Source organism: Pristiophorus japonicus, chromosome 5 (genome assembly GCF_044704955.1).
Source record: "Pristiophorus japonicus isolate sPriJap1 chromosome 5, sPriJap1.hap1, whole genome shotgun sequence".
In the NCBI taxonomy this organism is placed as follows: domain Eukaryota; kingdom Metazoa; phylum Chordata; class Chondrichthyes; family Pristiophoridae; genus Pristiophorus; species Pristiophorus japonicus.
The window spans coordinates 152,438,395-152,460,044 of record NC_091981.1 but is presented as its reverse complement, the minus strand read 5'-3'; the positions used below and the strand labels follow the sequence as shown (position 1 = coordinate 152,460,044).

Here is a 21,650-nt window from a genome sequence, read left to right as displayed (position 1 = left end):
GCGGCAGCGTGAAGCGGTATGTCCGCGTCGTGCAGATGTCGCGCCCCGCCAGCACCATGAGAATGCTCGGTTACTGCAGCAGCATGTTTTTTTTAAACTCCAAGAGCCCAAACTTGTGGCGGTGCAGTCATTATATGCGCCAGCGGGAAAAAAAGCGAATTCGAATTATGCACTGCAAACCCAGCACGGGGCAAATTGAGTGCCTAAATTACCACTTTGCTGCGTCACTTACACTGTTAGAATTCGAATTATTGGATAATTTGATATTTTTTCAACCCAGAAATGATTTTGAATTATCAGTAGTTTGTAATGCTATAAACATAAGCAGAAAATATACTGCAGTAATCTTCACGGTGGTTCTACCGATCACTGTAATTTCACCTGGAGAAATGGCGTAAACGGTTATTTACACTCGTCCTCTGGTTTCCAACAAAGTTACCTAACCACTGACTCCATCCCTCTCCCTAGCATCTATCTGAGGCTAAACTAGATTGCTCGCAACCAAGGCTTCATATTTGACCTTGAAATGAGTTTCCGGCCACATATCCACGGTATAACTAAAACAGCCTTTTTCCACCTCTATAACTTTGCCCACCTCCGACTCTGCCTCAGCTCATCTGCTGCTGAAACCCTCATTCATGCCTTTGTTACCTCTAGACTTGACTACTTCAACTCACTCCTGGCTGGCCTCCCACATTCTACACTACATAAACTTGAGGTCATCCAAAACTCAGCAGTCCATCTCCTAACTCGCACCAAGTCACGATCACCCATCACCTCTGTGCTTGTTGACCTACATTGGCTCCCAGTTGAACAACGCCACGATTTCAAAATTCTCATCCATGTTTACAAATTTCTCCATGGCCATGCTCCTCCCTATTTCTGTAATCTATTTCAGCCTCACAACCCCACGAGATGTCTGCACTCCTCAAGTTCTGCCCTCTTGAGTATCCCTGGTTATAACTGCTCAACCATCAGTGGTCGTGCTTTCAGCTGCATGGGCCCTAAGTTCTGGAACTCACTCCCTAAACCTCTCCGCCTCTCTTTCCTCCTTTAAGACGCTCCTTAAAACCTACCTCTTTAACCAAGCTTTTGGTCACCTGCCGTAATTTCTTCTTTTGTGGCTCGGTGTCAAATTTATCTGTTTTGTCTTATAACACTGCTGTGAAGCACCTTAGGACATTTTACTATGTTAAAGGCGCTATATAAATACAAGTTGTTGTTGTTGAGATTCTAATATGCAGAGATTAGGGCTTGGTGTCAAAGATCCTACTTCTGCTGAATTTGGCTATAAAGCTGTTGAATTTTGTGTATGTCTACTCGGTTAAAATGAATGCACACATCCAATAAAACTCTTGATAATTTTTTATTTAATGTTTCAGGTAGAATAAATGTTATCAAACAATAACCTATACAGCATGTGCCACATCTTTATTTTAAATATAATTATTAATCAATAAAATTTGGATTTATTTCCCCCTGCAAAATTTTGGAGGTTGTACATAAACATTGCTTTAATTAAAAAAAAAGAAAATATACATAATTTAAAAAATAAAAAAATGACATTATCTACAAATTAACAATAACACATTAGAATGAAAGAGAAGCACATTCTTTTGGCAGCTGCTATCTTCATTCAAAAACATGCAAATAAACTGCTTAGAGAAACAGCAATGGGTTTAGTTTCATATGTGGTGACATCTCTTCACTGATAATTCGCTTGCCCTTTTGTGTTGAACAAGGTGAGAGATGTCAGCACACTGACCACTCGTACAATTCAGTTTTACCTTTATCTTTAGTAACAGAAGTAAAGCTTCCAATTTCTTCAAATAATTTCAGATTGTAAACAAGTTAATTCTTTTCCTTGGGCAATGATCTAACAGTAGCTTTGTCTCAGCAATTCCATTTAATGACCTCAGAGGAAAGATATACTACTCTGATTACTGTGAAACAAAATATTTCTGCTATCATAAATATTTTGTACCATGGCAAGGTCAGGTTTGCTTAATTCAAATATTGATAATTTCCTGGAAGAGTTAATGTTGATGCAAGAGTACGTTTTAGAGGATGAAAAAATGTTGTGTCACTTAGATCAATGATGAGCAATGTGATTTTTAATTTGCTCCAATACTTTATTTTAAAGTATTTCCTTCAGAAAAACGATTCCTGCTTACTTTGTATCAGAATGATAGAATAAATGTATTTCACACAAAGAGAAATGCTTATAAAATACTGGCAATGTAGTATTAATAAATGGATGTTTATTCTCCTCCCACATTTAATAGTTTTCTCAAACAATTTTATCTGAAAGAAATGAACTGTGTAGCAACATTGATTTTTATACAAGTTGGCTGTGTTAATTAGACCTGATTGGGATTTCTGACTTTTGTGTTTGCTAACTACAGTCTCTCCTCTTCCTCACATTTTGGTAATGATAATAAAGTAGTCAAAATACGTTGCCCTTTTAAAAGGAGCAACAGAAAAACTGTATAAAAAGATTGAACTAGCAAACAGCTAGTGGACTATTTGCACAACATAAGCACATAAGATCAGAACAATTACATATTTCAGAAAATTCAACTAGATGCCTATAAATACTGCAACTATACTGACCACCAATACATTTTACAAAATAGCTGCAGTGACTATAGACACACATATGTATGTACATACACCAACTGAAATACTCTGATTTCATTCTGCCACAGTAAAAGCTGTTGCAATCCATGAGTAAACAATATTAGGTTGTTCCTTTTCAAACTATCTATTTTATATTACTGATATGAGACACTTTTGTTAGAAAGAGGCTATTTCTAAGGTGATAACTGGTTAAGTGCACATCATGCAGCACTAATATAGTGCAAAGAAGTGCCTCATATTTAACAAGTGTTGTGGGCCGTGGTTCACAGGCCATTTAGAGAGAGCATTTCATTAGGTAGAATAAACAAGGTCATAGTTTGCAACATTAATAGTTAGGTACGAGCATTTTCAGCAGCAATAGGTACTGGAGTAATTGGTTAACTTGTTGTTGGAAATACATATAGAGTTTCATAAGTAATACATGGAAAGGTAAGAAGGAAAAGGTTTGGGCTCTTAATACTTTAGACTTCAATTTCCCAGATGAATGGTTTTGATTTGTATTTCTTATTATCGCACTTTGCAGTTTTTGAGGATCATGCTGTATGAGACCATCTAGCAATTCAGCTGTCCTTGCTTTAACCGTTGACTTGTCACCAAGCATTTGTGTATTATTCTGCATTGCTGCATCTACAATCGGCTGCAATAAGCAGTTGATAGAAATATAAATTTGCATCCTTTTTGCATTAACATTAGGAAGCTATCACTTTGAAACAGCTCTGGTCTGGGTACGTAGTTTAAATTTTCAATCCACCATGTCTGTTCTTTCTGGTAAGCGTGCATCAGGTCAGTGAGCAGTTGCCGGTTTAATTCCTGTTATAGTAGGAGAACTTTCTCACACAGGGCATCATCCTTGTACTTGATATATAGTTATTAGACAAAAGGCAATTAATACAAAGTTCAACTTTACTTTTGAATTATAATGTAATTTGTGCCTTAATGTCTTATTCAGATAAAAGCAAAGTTTGCTTTTGGCGCAATGTAGCGTAGTTCTTCAGTATCATTTCAAAGGTTTAGCTTGTTACAAATAGGCAGCTGTATCATTTGAAGTCCTGTACTATACTGAGAATGACATCTTGTGGCATATTTTTTCATCCTTCTTCCTGCAAAAATGTCACAGTGCTATAGAATCTGACAAATTGTCCTTGAATTCCCTAAAAGACTGTAGACCAGACATACAGTACTGCACATTATACCTTACACTAATGAAGAAAGACTGGGAAAGATCCTTCGAGCAACAAAGGAGACTACATGTCAGCATCTCCATCATAGGCCAACGTCAAAGGTTTCAGCTTGTTATTTTGTTTTCTCTGTGGTTTCTTGGGTTTTTTGCTACAAAGAAGGGAAAAGACTCAAGTTACAATTGGCATGCAAATAAACCTTTGCATATGATTTTACAATGTTAAAGTGCCATTATACAGAAGAAGGTTTTAGGTTTAATCCTTAGTTTAGATAATCTCTTCTGGGACAAAGTTCGAGAAACTATAAATGGCCTTACTGTTCCTGAGTTAGGGGTGAGAAATAACAGCCAAGCATTTCAACTCCAGATTTATTTACGATGACCTCTGCCAGAAAGTCTATGCATGTGAACTTTGGGTGAGGACAGAATCTGGCTAGCCAGTGATAGAAACATAGAAACATAGAAACATAGAAAATAGGTGCAGGAGTAGGCCATTCGGCCCCTCTAGCCTGCACCGCCATTCAATGAGTTCATGGCTGAACATGCAACTTCAGTACCCCATTCCTGCTTTCTCACCATACCCCTTGATTCCCCTAGTAGTAAGGACTTCATCTAACTCCTTTTTGAATATATTTAGTGAATTGGCCTCAACAACTTTCTGTGGTAGAGAATTCCACAGGTTCACCACTCTCTGGGTGAAGAAATTCCTCCTCATCTCGGTCCTAAATGGCTTCCCCCTTATCCTTAGACTGTGTCCCCTGGTTCTGGACTTCCCCAACATTGGGAACATTCTTCCTGCATCTAACCTGTCTAACACCGTCAGAATTTTAAACGTTTCTATGAGGTCCCCTCTCATTCTTCTGAACTCCAGTGAATACAAGCCCAGTTGATCCAGTCTTTCTTGATAGGTCAGTCCCGCCATCCCGGGAATCAGTCTGGTGAACCTTCGCTGCACTCCCTCAATAGCAAGAATGTCCTTCCTCAGGTTAGGAGACCAAAACTGATAGATAGTCCATGGTCAAATACTCTGCCAAAACTCAGGGTTGTAAATTGGCCGAGATATCAGACTGTCATCTTCACCTGTAGAAATGTACCCCAGAAAGAGTCAGCACTTTCAGGTGAGGGAGGGTGAAAATTAAGTAGAAATTGTTACAAAACTGTACTCACAAGCTGTTCCAGAGTCTGACAAGGTCCAACTGATCTCTTACATCAGTTAAGCCCTGAACAGTGCATTATTTGAGATCTGCAGGATTTCCCTTTAGCACTCCTCTGAATTTGAAGGAACAGCAGCATCAACACCTATCCTGGTGAAGCCATCTGTTTGGTGATCTAGTACTCTGGCATTAAATTGTCATTGATTAATCAGCCAAAAAAGTGACCTAATTTGGTTGTTAAAATAGGTTTAATCAATTATTGTACTGTTTTAATAATTATCACTAAGGAGACAATTTTACTCAAAGAAACAATGAAGGTGCCTAGTTATAAAAGCTAGAGTATCACACCTGAGGCAGAAGTGGTATAACTCTAAGGTTGGGAGTCAAGGCAGGTGGTATAGGTAGTGTGGAGGGAGCTCCAACTCCAAACTGCATCTTACCTTATGCAACACCTGACCAGAGAGTGCTTGATATTCAGTGGGAACAAAGCGTAAGCATATTCCATTCCATGACAGTCTCATTTCTCATGCTGACTAGCAGCGACATGCGAGAAATACAAAGCATTCTTTTATTTTACACTAGGCCAAAATGTGATCGAAGAAGAACTAGGATTGTTCAGTGTAACAAAATACTTACTGCACAAAACTTAGAATGTTTATTTCAGCAGAATCAATCTTGGCTTGATGTGTTTTGGAATCCAGCAATGAAAAGGATATTCTTATCATGTTAGGTTTACCATTTAATAGTTACTTTTTACACACTAGCAGGTGAAGCTTGGAATTGTAACTCATTTCTTACGTAAAGTGCTGGCAGTCAGCTGTATGGAACTATAATACCGATAGCAATGACAAGTTCAAGTTGGCACTATAAAATCTTCCTGCCGTAATGTCAGTCAGAATTCAGTTAAAGACTTAAATGGCAATTAGTGGTTAGCACTTGCAAGTGAAAAAGGTTAAAAGAATAATGATTGCATTGGGTAAAACTTAAGATTTCTTTCATCATGCTTTTAAATGCACTTGGAAATACTTTCTGAAGCTGCTTTTGATTTAAAGACAATTTGACCACAGACTCTGCAGCAGAGCGAGGATTTAGTGACTGAGGGGGACACATGTCATTTGATTGTTGTCTGGACCTTAGGCAGTAGCCTTCAGTTCCACTACTCATTGAAGTGTTTCAATAATGATGGTGTGTGTGTGTGGCTAGTTAGATAGATAGATAGTTACATAGATAGATAAAGTGCATGCACAACTGAGGCAGTTTTTTTCAGACTAGCTTCATATTATATAACTGTTGAAATATTTATTTTGCAGATTTTAAATTTTAATCTGTAGGCTTGAAGGTGATTCACAATTCACAAAGAAAGTTGTACACCACAAAAAGGCTTCAACCAACTCTTAACAGCATTTTGGTTCATATTTTCAAAGGTAAACTACCTTGAATAAAACATGAAAGCTCAGTAGTTTGCACACATATACAGTCCTCACACTCAACTGTTCTGACACCCTACAGTATAATGGCTTTGTCTGTATATTTCTATGGCATGGGACACCACCACAAACTTACCAGGCTAGATAGATCATAGAGACAATGAAGATTATTAAGACAAAACCTCCTGCTGCCACACCATAAACCCATGTTTTCAGCTTCCCATCTATAAAGCAAAGATACCTTGTTAACTCTTAACAATGAATACAGAGATGCTGTAATCTAAAACTGAATGTAACCCAGAAAAGTAGATTTATTTTGAAACAACTTTAATTAGCATTGATATTATTTTATAATCTTTTTCTACATCGTTATATTTTTGTTGTTGCTGTAATTCCTACCTTACGAACATATTTCTACAACGCTTCAACATAGCAGCTGAGGTATCCAAATATTTGGTGAAACAATCTAGTCTATACATTGAATCTTGTGCTGTTGATGTCTTAATTTATCAACAAATAGTACATGGTTGGGGCAGGACAAGACAATTAGTTCATCTAAACTACCCTGCCACACCTCCCATCAGACTCCATACTGTGATTCTAGATCAACTAACCCTGAGTCCTATAAGTACATATAGGAATACATGAATAATGTGATCAATATTGACATCAATTGTAGCTTATTATACTTTCCTTTCATGTTCAGAATACCATATAGCCTTTAAATGGTGGGAAAGGCCAATTTATCCCATCATTCCTATTAACCAAACTGTAAGATATACAATATATGAGAAATTAGTTGGTGTCTGACTAAGTTTACAGGATGTTCAGTCATAGGCATCAACTTACTAGCATTTCATTTCTCCTCCAACAGAGGTCAGTATGGTATGATGTTTTACACAGCTATTTTTCTTTCAGTGCATACAAGATTGTGTAAGATGGCGTTTTGTTTTACATCTTATAACAAAAACATATTCAGAATATGTAAAAATCCAACTTATAGATTTTAGATCTGTATTAAATGCAATTAATATAATGTGTACGTCAAAATCATTTGCTGATTGTAATAGGAAAATTACCTTTAAGAAGATAGAATTATCAAAAATAAATTGATCAAGAGAGATGCAACCTTAAAGCTTTGTTTGTACTATAGAATCTACCTGTCATTGCATGTACGTGTCTCTTTGTATATCTACATATTCTCACAGTAACTCACTTCTTGAGTGCTATATTATGATCTGTATCAGAATATGGTGCATAAGGGATTTCTAGTACATCAGAAGTTGGAGCACGTTACAAAAGATTGTAAGAGAGGCTAGAGTGCATACAAAGGTTACTGCAAGAGAATCAGTTTGATAATGCTTTTATGACACAGGATCATGTCTCACTAATTATAAATGAAGTGCCAAATGAATAATACTGTGCTTGTAATCTTATTAAAAAGTGAAGCTGTCTTTTCATGTGACAGCTGACGTAACATTCTGTTTTTTTGCACTGTTTCAAGGTGAAGCTAATGTAATGTTTTAAAAAAATAATGTAAGCAGATTTCAGTTGGGGATAATTTCGCATAGATGGCCAAATTAATATAGTCACATTGTAGTGGAGAGATCCCTCATCCTCTCATTCAGTGCTGAGATTAACAACAATGGAGACAGAAGAAAAATAGTCATCTACTGTCTGGGTGGTTTTTTACTATTGTCTGTCAGAGAGATAAAAATTTTATGAGTCCTGAAGATTTCCAGCAGTCTTCTAGGTGTTTCAGGAGAGAGAGAGAGAATGGATTATGTTTTAGATTGGTTAAGATCAATTGAAAAGGGACAGATTTGCTGTATCTAATGCTCATATTTTCTTGTTCTGAAGAATACCTCTGTTATTATGGGCTAATCTGCTGTGTGTAATGGATTGTGATGAGCTGGAAGAGGGACTGCAGTGAGCTGTGCCAACAAGGAACAGAGACAGCAGCAGATTTAGAATGGAGTAAATTTATTCTGGGTTGGATGAAGAGGCTGGAGAGTCCAGAACTAGGGGGCATAATCTCAGGATAAGGGGTTGGCCATTTAAGACTGAGATGAGGAAGAATTTCCTCACTCAGAAGGTTGTGAATCTTTGAAATTCTCTACCCCAATAGGCTGTGGATGCTGAGTCATTGAGTATATTCAGGGTTAGATAGATAGATTTTTGGACTCTAGGGGAATCAAGGGATATGGGGATCGGGCGGGGAAATGGAGTTGAGGTCGAAGATCAGCCATGATGTTACCGAATGGCGGGTCAGGCTAGAAGGGCCATATAGCCTACTCCTGCTCCTAATTCATATGTTCTATGTTCTTATATTCTTTATAAATGATGTTCATAGACTTGGGGTAGGGAAGTGATCACATTGTACCAAAAAGCAAGCTTCAGCAGCTGAGACTATAGACAGTTGGAGTAAAATTGTGAAAGATAGGTTGAGAAATCTCAATAGGCTTGAGATCATGGATCGCAGTGATCTGGAGTGAATTAAAGTAGATGGCAGTAGATGAGGGCTAGCCAAGGCCAGAGGTGTGAGTGACACTTAGAGTAACTGAATTCTGTAGGCTAGTCCAAATAGTTATGGTGGCTTAGACAAGGCATTGTGTATGGGAAAAAGGATCATGGTGAAGAAACCATTATAGCTCACAATGAATTACAATGAACTTGTGGAAAAAAATCACTGTTCCATGGCTTTATGGCAGGAGAATTGGAGAAAGGGTTTCTGGTGAACTGTACAAACTATAGCATAATCTTGTACTGGAGTTTACGGAACATTTACTGTTCCCCTGTACTTGAATGGAATCTAGTATGTCTGTACTGTAGGAAACAACCCAATTTTATATTTTACCATGTTAAAAAATACTCTAAAATCAGTTCTTTGCTTATAAGCAATGAAATAGATGCCAAAAAATCTATAGTTCAACAAAATAACATTTCCAATTTTCCTTGGAGAAACTCTCTAATGTACGCGTTCCAATTTGAATGATTTTGTCTTCAGGACTTTCATGCTATGATTTTTAAATGTCATTAATGAAAAGTTTTAATTATGAAATGGGAGACTGGAAATGTTGCAAGTTACAAAATGACAGCAGATTGATAATGTCCAAACATATATGGTAAAACATTTGATTGATATTTGTGGCAGTGGAAAGGCAAATCTGGTTTTTAAAATGTATTCATCATAGATTTTTCAATGGCTCTTATTGTTTATCCAGTGAGTAGTTGAGTTATTCAGAACAAGAGGAGGCCATGTCCAATTCCCAATCTGTACTATTGGAGTTTGCTGACTTCAGCTAGAGAAATGGTAAAGCATTACAACTGGCTTTCGCATTATCTGTTTACAGCAAGCAAAGTCGGCCAGAGTTCCTGCTCTCGATTGTGATCTAACATCTCTGTCTGAAGCGCACATGTGTGAACTTTAGGATCAGGATGACTCCATCCCATGTTTGAAAGGTCTGTTAACACTTATTGCCAAGGGTCACATTAAATAATGGCCATTTGTGTGTCTGTGTAGCGGCACTCCAGAAAGGAGTTGACACTACAGGAGGGGAGAAGAGTGATGAAAAGAGAAAAAAATAATAAAAAGTATTTACCTAGCATTGTTGGCATTTGTATTTTTATTTTAGTGGTATGTTAAATTGAATGGCAGCAAGCCAGAAGGGTTGTACAGTTGACTTTAAATAAATTTATTTCTGATCTTAGCCCAGGGACAAAGAAGCCAGATGCAGTGCTCCCACTGCCAACCCAACTGAGATCAGCTAACTTAGCACTGATCAAAGATCAAAATGGAGACGTTTCTGGTTGGCCCTACACAGCACTACACCAGACTGTGAAGGTAATTCTAACTTTGGCGAAGGTATAAATTGAGTGATATCGAATTTGCCATCCATTACACACCCTACATGACTTCAATGGGAAAGGAAAGTCAGGGATGATGTATAACGAGTGGCTAATTAGATAGCGGATCATCTTACACCATCACTCAAAGTTAAAATTAACTCCTGTATATTTATCCACAAAGATATCACGTTATGCTCATCATGGTGAAAAATTTCCCTGTTCCTTAATTGTAGCAAAGGAAGGACATTTTTTTACACCATGAAAACAAGATGAGTTATGTGTGAGAACTCCTGCAGTTAAATAGCGTGCCCATACTCTAGACTCACACAGGAAGTTATTTGGGAAAGGCGTGAACGAGAGGTTGGATCCATGGAACCACACTTCACCATGATTCAGCGCTTTTAGGTGAGAAGGGAAGAAAACAAAAAAATCATGTAGCTTAATTGACAAACACACAAAGAACGGTTTTCTGTAGATTGGCTAATCCCCAACTACCTGGTTCTATTGATTTGGATACCTCGTATACCGAGTGTAGGTAGAAAAAATACATCCAGATTAACTTTCTCTACTTCAATCCGGAATCCAAGTATGCACAGTTACTACTTGGGATATGAATTCATAGTTAAATGATAACAACAGCTACTCAGTTAGGAGATGCGTACACACCCAGTTAGCAGCTGCAGACACTTGCTTATACAACAAAAGCACACACATGCATGTGCACTCACATAGACACATGCACACACATGCTCATGCACACATGTACACACATGTGCATGCACATATGCACACACGCACACATACATACACACACACAGACACGCACGCATACAGACCCACACACACACACGCACGCATACAGACCCACACACACACACACGCACGCGCACACACACGCACGCGCACACACACACACCTGCACACAGACACAATACACTGCAGCATTTTATACAAACCTACTGGCATTCTGTCATCAGTATATCTATACCTTTCAGTAAGTTCAAATTGTTATGATATTTAAAGGCTTAAATTACCATCCATGCTAAAAAAAAACACCTCTATAGAAATAGGAGCAATAATTATTAATATGCAGAGATTTGAGCAGATTGTTGCCCGATACCCTGAACTAGTGCGATGAGAATTATCCTGGGCTTTTAAAAAACTTGTGAATAATGAACTAGTTAAGTCAATGCTGCCTGCAATTGTTCACTAATCAAAAAACTGTTCTCTTGATGCAACTGATTTTGTCAGTGCTTACTCAACACATGTTCTACCCCAACACTCGAGTACATTAAAAACAACTGTTTAAGGTTGGCTTTTTTGCCTCTATGCTTGTATTTACATTCCTGTTATTCTTTGTGCTGACAGTCTGTAGTATTAGACCTACACTTTTGTTCATCATTGTCTCACAGAGCTCTCTTCAATTTTAGGCTCTACGTAGCAAGTGTTTGTATACATAAATGATTTGGGTGTGGACTCTTCGGCAGAACTGATGAGGGGCACACAGTTGATAAGTTAACTTATCTTTTCCTTTTACAGATGTTGATTGACCTGCAGTGCATTTACAGCATTTTATGTTTCAATTTCAGATTTCCAGCATTTACAGGTTTCTCTTTTAATTTAACTGCCTCCTTTCCTCCGGCAGTCATTTCTTGTAAATGCTGCCATACCCTAATTATATAGTAATAACCATGGGCTCTAACAATATATGCTAAATTATTACAAGCAGGGAAGTACAGATAATGTTCTCAAAGCCAAGGATTTTAGTATTCCACACTAAAGAGAAAATATTCATCTTAGAGTTAGTAGCAGAATGAGAAAATGTAGTTGTGAGCATTATTGTTAGGAGAGCATCAAGAATGTTCCTGTTCAAAACTCAGCAGTTTCCAACAGAAGATTAGTTAACAGTTTTATAATTCCATAGCATTTCTACCCTTCAATTCAATTTGCACATTTGTCCCACTTTGAAAAAGCAATGCTAAATACAAAACATCATTTTTTTAAATCACCTACCAAAGTGACATGAATCACATAAGAAGTGCTCGAGTAATATTTACTTATTTAATTATGTATTACTCTGAATTATCTGAAGCATTTAGCAAATGTCTCTTTTTGGTCCGTCAAATATAAAATTCACATGCAGGTCAAAGATTTAAAGATCTGTTTAAATCATGGAGGACTGAGGTATTTGAGCCTGACTATTTATCTGACCTGCTCCAAAGGGTTGTAAGAACCACGTCTGCCCTGAGTGCCCTTCTTTGTTGTCAAATGTTTGGGTTGGGTTGATGGCTCGACTGGTCTTCACATCTGCTTTTTTTTCCTCCACTGAAGGGATCTCTAACACTGGAATCATTGTACACTGATCCAGAAAATTGTCAGATGTCACCACCTCTGTGTAACCTTCTTCACAGGCGCACACTGCAGACTAGATAAATAAAGATTTTTGCATTTTAAAGTCATTCATTCAAATTGAGTGAAAATAGCTACGTGAAGCAATGCAACGTTGAAAATAATAGAATACCAGTGAATTCAGAAACTGTATACTGCTGTCAGCAGCTAACACTTACCTCGGTGCAGTACGTATAAGGTTTAGTGCATGGTGGATTGCATGATCTGTCAGCATAAGGTTGGTTCACTGCAGAGCAGCCACCTACAAGGTAAACAGTTACATTTAGTAACAGCAAATAATAAGCTTGCAATATAATTTTGATTGTATCACAACTGTTATCTTCACATCATTATGTTTCCAAAATGAAGCTTGTATGTTTGAACGAGCAGCTATAGAACATCGTAAGTATACCAGTGATCTTAAATTGTCTGATTATACACAGAGAACACACAGTTATAGCAGACTGCATAATGGATACTCGTGCCTCAGCCCTATATCAGCCAGGGGATTGAGTGGTACAGTGGTTTAACACATTCTTTACCTGAGCCCAGCCTAGACTACTGGATAAAAGACTTCTCCAACTGTTGGCGATAATGGTCCCAAGTGAAATATGCTTGGGTAGTCCCAAACTAATTCTGAGCAGCTGTAGGCACATAGCACAACTTGCTCCTAATTCAGCATCAATTTCACTCAGAAAGGCCACAAGGATTACAGGCTTGGAAAATGGAAAATTACAATAGCTTCATTTTAATATTGGAGCTGAGGCCTAATATTGGGACAGCATAAAGCAGCTTGAGGCAAGAGTGCTTGATGCTGAATCTTGGGTGTAGTACTAGAAAAATATTCTGTTTGTCAGTTTTTAATTTTTATGAGCATTAAAATACAGATAAAATTGTACGTTGCCAGTAAAGGGGAAGATGGATCTCATTTCATCACAAATTGAACTTTTGTAATGAAAGCACAGAAAATGGATCAGAATGTTTCACTTTTTTAAAGTGACTTTCCGAAAACATGTTGAGTACAGAAAATGATGTACTATTTATGTACTAATCATGCTGTGTACAGAAAATGATGCACTATTTATTTATGTACTAATCATGCTTGTGGAGTGACACTGGACATTTATCGTGTTATCTTGTCACCAGATGCTTAAATTCAATTCATTCTTTTGGTGATGATCTGACATTTATACTCCCTATTTGTTGACTCACTAATCAATGGAAATAGTTTTTCCCCCTGATTTACCTTATTAAACATTTTAACACTTGTTTCAGGCCTCCTCCAAATCTTCTGTATTCTAGTGGGACAAAAAACAATGTCTCTACTCATAACCAATGTCTTTTATCTCTGCTTAGCATTTTGGTAAGGATTTTCTGTGCCACCTTCATGGCTCTGAAATCCTTCCTAAAGTTGCTTGATTCACTTCATCCTATTCTGTCTGCCACTGAGTACAGTGTACTGCAAGTTAACAAGAGGGAAGAAACACTTCTTAGGAACCCTTCAGGAAGGCTTTGAAAATGGTTATATCCTCTTGATGCATGTGGGAAATAACATTGCCTTCAGTACCTGTGACATTTATTCCATCTGACCTCTGACACCACACTTCTCGGTATGATCCCGTCCATGCACCAGCCAACCAAATATATTCATAACAGTAACCACCTGTAAGAAACCATTATAAGAAAAAAATGACTAAGTGTACAACATGCCAGCCTGCAGTAGGAAACATATCAAGATAATTCCCAAGACTCTCATTTGGTCTGGGCGGGCGCCTCATTGACCTGCAGAGCACTGCAGGCTAATACCGGAGACGATGGGCAAGGGCCGAGTTCCGAGCAGATTCATAGCCTGATCGCTTTTAACTGCCCGCTCACCTGGTTTCTGCTGGGAAGGTAGGGTTAAAGATAATCTTGATATCTCAAGCCAGTTTCCCCAGTTCAGTAGTGCCTCTAAAGCCATCGGAGAGAGAAGCAGCAGACACTGTGACAGGGTAGTTATGGCCAGGGAGTTTGTTCGAGTTCCAGTTTTACACTGAGTTTCAGTACATAGATGAGAAGAAGGAATACCTATGTTCTGAATATTACCATAAATGCATTTTTTCCTGTTGTGCTCTTCCTTATTTATCATTAATAAATTTGTTCTGTAATTTATAGATCTATTTAAGTATTTATTGCTTTCCAAAGACGATATGGGGGGAATATTGATATAACCAGGAAACTGAAATACATGGGTTTCCGTTTGACCCCTGAACTTGCTCTAATTACCCAGATATTAGACATTATGCAAAGGTATACTTAATTTGTAGGCTCGCCTACAGGAGTGGTGCTTGGTGCTAAGAAAAGAATCTGAGGAAAAATCCAAAATTGTCAGATATTTTGGTTCCAGTGCAGTGAGACACAATGTGAGTGAAAATAATTCTATTGGCGATATTGATATAGAATGATGATTAGATGTTCATGCTCAGTGAGGCTATCCAGTGAGTAGCTGAGCCATACAGCATGGAAGGTCCCAAGTCTGATCCCCAGTCTATGTTAAGTTAGCTGATCACAAGTGGAGCAGCTGTAGTTCCTGATCGATCTCTGATGGAGGTGTGTGTATGTGTAGACTTTGAAATTGGGCTCAGCTGCAAAACTGAGCCTTCCTCCCACTCCATTGTCAAATAGCTTGTTGACATAACATGAACTAGGTCAGGTATTGGACGGTGGCCTGTACTTAGAATTACATAGAATGTGCACGACAGAAATAGGCTATTCGGCCTAACTGGTTTCTGCCGGTGTTTATGCTCCACATATGCTCTCACCTTACTTCATCTAACTCTATCAGCATATATCCTTCTATTCCTTTCTCCCTCATGTACTTATCTAACTTTCCCGTAAATGCATCTATGCTAATTGCCTCAACTACTCCATGTGGTAGCGAGTTCCACACTCTGGGTAAAGAAATTTCTTCTGAATTCCTTCGTGGATTTATTAGTATTATTGTATATTTATGACCCCTACAAATGTATGACTGTAGCATCTCTTTCCATTGCTGACTGGTCTGTACTGGCCATGCAACAACAACATCAACAACTGGCATTTATATAACAACTTTAATATAGTGAAAACTTCCCAAGGTGCTTCACAGGAGGGTTAAAGAGGGAAAGCAAACTCTCCTTCATTAGAGAGGTGGAGAGGTTTAGAAAGGAAATTCCTGAACTTAAGGCCTAGGCAGCTGAAGGTACTGTAAGAGAGCTCCACCAAGTGGACTACTGCTCCACCTTGTGGGTTACTGTGGTAATTCAGCTACTGATGTAAATAATAAAATGAACATGTGACAAAGTCACATAATGACAGTTTCTGTTGGAGCCATCTTGGAGAGTGTGTTTATAAGTGATGTTGTAAGAATATATCATATTGGCGAATGAGGATAGGATTTTTGGATCCCAAGCTGAAATTTTTGTTGGTGGATAATTCTGCCAACCGACAGAGAGACTTTGAGCGGTTCCTGGTTTTGCAGAACAGCTAAAAATCCAAGGTAATATACAGGCACACTTGGCTGAACTGTCGAAATTGCCAGAGTACAGATGGCCGTGCCTATGGGAATAATAGGGCGTTTGGATGAGTTCCATCACGACGGAGAGATTTTCAGAGCATATGTGGAGCGACTAGAAATGTTTTTCACCGCGAATAGTATTGTCGAAGTCCCCAATGATGAAAACCATAACTGGGTGGTTTTAGAAAGAAAATAGGTTATTTTCTTGACTGAAGCAGGTCCCGTAGTGTATGAAACCCTGAAAAATGTGCTTGTTCCTGTCAAGCCAAAGGACACATCACTGATGGAGACAGCACTACAGTCCTGAGCCCCTAGAAATTGCTGAAAGTTATCATTTTGGAACACGAGATCAATTAATTGACAAGGATATCAGTGAGTATATTGTAAGTTTAAAAAACTATCCATTCCTGTCATTTTGGAAACCTTCAGGACCGAGCATTGCATGACCACTTTGCTTCATTCTTCATCCCACAAGCAATCACAAGAAAGTTGTTGACAACCCCTAACTTGACTTTTGATTTAGCTTGTCAGACAGCTACGTTGATGGATATAGCCGACCAATACTCCCGAGAAATTCATGCCATTTCCAGTCATCAGCCAACTGAGGTGAATCGCCTGCAGGTTAAAAGTAAAATACCAGTTGGTAGAGAGTACCTTGTTAGTTCACTATGATGTATCAAAGGAGATCAAGTTAGCATGTGATGCCTCTCCATATGAAGTTGGAGCAGTGCTCTCTCATGTACTAGTTAGTGGGGAGGAGAGACCTGTTGCTTTTGCTTCACGCACTCAGTGCCAGTGAGCGTAGTTATGCGCAGATCAAAAGGGAAGCTTTGGTATTGATTTTTGGGGTCAAGAAGTTCCACAAATACTTGTATGGTCATTGGTTTACCATCATCACTGACCATAAGCCCGACAGCAATCCTTCATCCAAAGTCCCCAGTTCCAACCTTAGCTGCAGCCTGAATGCAGAGATGGGCTTTGATTTTGTCAGCATATAGGTAGGACATTGAGTACAGATGATCAGCTGATCACAGTAATGCTGATGCTATGTCCAGGTTGCCATCCGTATCATAAGTTACATCCAATAGGGAAGAAGTGTTCTATCTTTCATACATTGATGAACTGCAAGTCATAGCTGAAGAGCGACAAAATGTGACCCAGTTATGTTACAGGTGTATGAACCAAACCAAGTATCAGAGAAAGATATTCATCCATACTTCATTTGTAGTAATGAATTATCAGTGGATAAAGATTGCATCATGTGGGGTGCAAGAGTAGTTATTCCAAATAGGTTCAGGTCCAAATTGTTAGGAGATCTCCATAAACAACACCTGGGAATGTGCTTGACCAATAGTTTTGTACGGAATTACTTATGGTGGCCAGGTCTAGATAAAGATATAGGGCTAGAACCTCCACTTTTGTGCTTATCGCCCAAAAATGGGCGTTATTTCCGGCATGAGCATTAAAAAAGGGTTTTCAGATCGCCGGCTTCTCGCCCATTCTCAAAACACCTAGTTTCCATTTTTGAAAATGGCCGTTACCGTGAGCAATATCAAATGAGCGGTAGCGTTAAATTTTTCTTACCTTCTGCCGTAAAGTGTGGCCATCCTTAGCAATAGCATGGTAACGCTCGATTCCCACGATTCAGGAGGTCAAGAGTCATCATGACATGCGCAGAAGAGGAGACAGAGAGAGAGGGAGCTCAGAGGCACTGAAAGCGTGCGTGGCTGTGGTGTGTGCTTGTCTGGCTGTTGTGGGAGGAACGACGGAGATTCACCAGCAGCAAAATGTCTACTAAGCACCAAGAACATAGTAGGCACCGAGCTTTTGACCAACAAATAAGATATAACATGGAAGAGATGGAGGAGGCCCTGGAGCTGGTAGCCAGGAACACTGGTGGCAAAGGGCTCCCAGTGGTCCCAGAGCACCACACTGCACCCCAAGGTGACGCACAATCCTTTGCCAACCACACGAGAGCCAACAGCAACATCTTGCTTATGGCAAGGAGCACGCTCCCACCTCAGGACTGTCCTCTCCCATATCCGTCCAAGCAGCGCTTCGGCTGTCACCGCCACCCCCCCCCACCCCCCGAATGAAGCATCGCCTCAGGACCTCCTCGGCTAGGCGGCTTGGAGTCAGGAGGGTAAGGGGTAGAGGTGGGAAGGAGAAGCTGGGGGGGTTTGTACAGAAATACTGATGATTTCAGACTAATGTTCGGTTTAAATGGTTTTTATTTAACAAAACCTTGCAGCACATTGGCTCAGATACCTGCACCATTACACGCTGGTGATTCCTTAACATCAAAGGGTATAATCACACTTAGCTTCAATCAACGTAAACTTTAACTGTCACCAAGGTGATGCCCACCATTGATGTATGACCTGCACCTGCAGCAGTGTGTCAGCCTTGTAAATAACACCAATGTTCTTTCAGGCAAAGCTATCATTGATGAGCTCCTGATGTAAGGCTCTTGCAGCTATCATGCCACCACGATCCCTTTCATGCGGCCTATAGGGGGGCGGGGGCATGGCTTCAGCATCAGCCTCATTGTTTGGCCCGATGTCAGCATCCGCCTCCTCATCCTCCTCTTCCTCTCTCTGGTGAGGTGGACTGTCAGAATCATCAGGCAATTCTTGTCCCCTCCTGGTAGCCAAGTTGTGTAGCATGAAGCACACCACCACGAATTGAACTACCTGCTCAGTGTGGTATTGTGCTTGTCTCCTGAGTGGTCCATGCAGCTGAAGCGCTGCTTCAGCACTCCAATGGTTTTCTCCATGATATTGTGAGTTGCTCTGTGGCTCTCATTTTATTGCCTCTCGGCTTCAGTGTGGGTGTCATGCAGGGGGGTCATCAGCCAGGTGGTGAGGCCATATCCTTTGTCCCCAAGCGTCCAGCATTGACCTTGTGGCTCATTGTTAAACAAATCAGAAACAGTGCTTTCAAGCAAGATGTGCGCATCATGGATGCTGCCTGGAAATTGAGCATTCACTGCCACTATGATTTGCTGGTGGTCGACAACCAGCAGGACATTTTCCTGAAAGTCTCAGCATCCTGAAAAGGTGCCCGCATCGCGATGTGCGTGCAGTCTATTACTCCCTGAACCTTGGGGAAGTTTGCAATTCTGGAGAAACCTATAGTCCTCTCACCCTGTGCCTCCCTGGTCATAGGGAAGCTGATCAAGTCCCTCCTGCGTGTGTACAGATCTTCAATGATCTGTCTAATGCAGCAATGTGTGGCATGCTGAGAAAGTCCACAAATATCGCTAGCTGTGGCCTGAAAAGAACCCGAGGCATAGAACGGCAGTGCCGTGGTGACTTTGACCTCGATGGACAGTGCAGTTCTGATGGTGCTGGCAGGCTGCAGGTTTGCCCTTATCAGCTGGCATACCTCAGTGATAACCTCTTTCTGGAAGCGCAGTCTCCGAAGGCAGGTGATGTCGGGCAAGTCGAGGCAAGAATGTTTCTCCTTGTACTTGCGGGGGGTGTAACATCTGATCCTCCTCATCTGTCTGTCACTTTGTACATTGGGCACATAATGCAGTGCAGTGTTCCTTCGGTGATGTTGAGTGTGCTGCATGTATTTGGTCACCAAGAGAGGGTGAGAAAGGACAGGCCCCATTGCAGTAGCTCTCTGTTTTCTACCGATTGCACACAAACAAAGAATGTCCCTACGAGCACACCTCTTCAATTCCAATCGGTCACAGTGTGGTCAAGATATTTTTAGAGATGTTCACATCAACTTCAACGACCTGCAGAGTACATCGGAACTCCGCCGAGGTTGAAACACAGCAGCCTTTTAAAGGACACGACATTTGATCTACAACATGGCGTCCATAACGCTGTGATTCGTTCTGGTGAGTTCCACTTTTTGTGGGTGGCTATTTGAGCGAGCAATATTTTGGGCAAAATGTGTGCGAGGTGGTGAAATTGGCGATGGGCGACCTCCATGGCCGCTAGTTTGGATAAATATGCTCTTTACGACAAAAAACAGTTGCTCGGTGTTAATATTGAATTTCGGCGTTAATTCCATGCGGTAAGTAATGCTGGATGATATTATCAGCGTTGAATTTGCCCATCCTGCTGATTCCGCTCAAAAACAGTGGATGGGGGTAATATTTTTTCTCGTCATTAACCACATGGAGAAAGTAACGCTCAGTGATAAGTTTCTGAAAAATGCCTGCCAGTTTCCATTTTGTGCCAAAATGGACGATATATGGGCGTTTTACATCATTTCAGCAATAAAATGGCCGTTATGTGGGCATTAAACAGGCAAAAAAAGCAGAGGTTCTAGCCCATAGAGTACATCGTTAGTCAGTGTACAACATGACAATCAGTAAGCAAGAAACCACCATCAGCACCACTACAGCCATGGAAATGGCCTCCCAGGGTCAGGGTGTGGCAAAGGTTACATGTAGATTTTGCTGAGCTAGAAGGACAGCAATTGTTCAATGTGATTGATAGTCATTCGAAGTGGGTAGAGGTGTTTCCGATGTGGAAAAAAACAAGTAAAACACTAGACAATTTGCGAAGATTGTTTTCTTCATATGGCCTCCCAGAAGAAATTGTGTCTGATAATGGGCCACAATTTTGTTCAGAAGAATTTGCACAGTTCATGACCAGAAATGGTGTGAAACATACATAAGTTCCACCATACCACCCTGCTTCAAATGGTGCAGCAGAGCGCACAGTACAAATTGTAATATGTGCTCTCATCAAGCAAATGTTGGATCCAAATCCAAAGAAACGACAGTTGTCGTTAGACCACAAACTGGCAAATTTTCTGATTACTGATCATAATACTCCTCATACAACTATTGATAGAACACCAGCAGAGTTGTTTCTCAAATGACAGCCACGAACCAGGTTCTCATTGTTAAAGTCAAATCAGGCACAGTCAGTAGAGAAGAAACAATTAAGGCAGAAGGAGAATCATGATAGAGGTAGAGTAAGAGAGAGAAATGTGAAATTGAATCAGAAGGTTAGAATGAAGAACCATACCATAAATGGTTAAAGTAGTTACCAGGAACAACAGTGAAGATATGTGGCCCTCACACATATTTGGTCAAGATGTTTGATCATGGAAACGTTAGGTTTGTTCACATTGATCAAACGTTACCTACAGATGTGGAAGAAGTTGAAAGTTGGAATGATTTGATTATTTCTGATGAGTCAGATAGTATTGTTACAAGTACAGTACTAGTAGCAAATCCTAGTATTAGAAACAAGTCCAAGAGAAAGTCAGAATTTAAGTCTGAGTCCGAGTCAGGCAGACAAACAGTCTGAAGTTGTAGAGAGTCCAAATGTAGATCAAGAGTTGCTCTTGGAGAAAAACTCTCCTCAGGCTCAGCCTAGAATGAGTCTACGTTCGGCACCAAGTTTGGAAAGTTCTGTTCAAGAGCAAAGGTATCCTCTTCGAAACAGAAAACCAGTGGTTAAGTTTGATTTATAAATATGGAAATATAAATCCATGGGCTAGACTTT

At 39.8% G+C, this 21,650-nt stretch overlaps 1 protein-coding gene across 2 annotated transcripts in view; it reads right to left on the bottom strand.

Moving 5' to 3' along the window:
- Positions 1 to 1,418: 1,418 nt before the first annotated feature.
- LOC139264479 (thrombospondin type-1 domain-containing protein 7A-like) overlaps positions 1,419 to 21,650 on the bottom strand; it is a 757,124-nt gene continuing 736,892 nt past the window's right edge. For both annotated transcript variants that reach the window (XM_070881020.1, XM_070881021.1), the window contains 5 exons: positions 14,203 to 14,298; positions 12,815 to 12,897; positions 12,459 to 12,672; positions 6,535 to 6,622; positions 1,419 to 3,969 (listed from right to left, as the gene is read on the bottom strand). In XM_070881020.1, the coding sequence (XP_070737121.1) occupies positions 3,885 to 3,969; positions 6,535 to 6,622; positions 12,459 to 12,672; positions 12,815 to 12,897; positions 14,203 to 14,298 (566 nt within the window). In that variant the 3' untranslated portion in view covers positions 1,419 to 3,884. The remainder of the gene's footprint in view (positions 3,970 to 6,534; positions 6,623 to 12,458; positions 12,673 to 12,814; positions 12,898 to 14,202; positions 14,299 to 21,650) is intronic.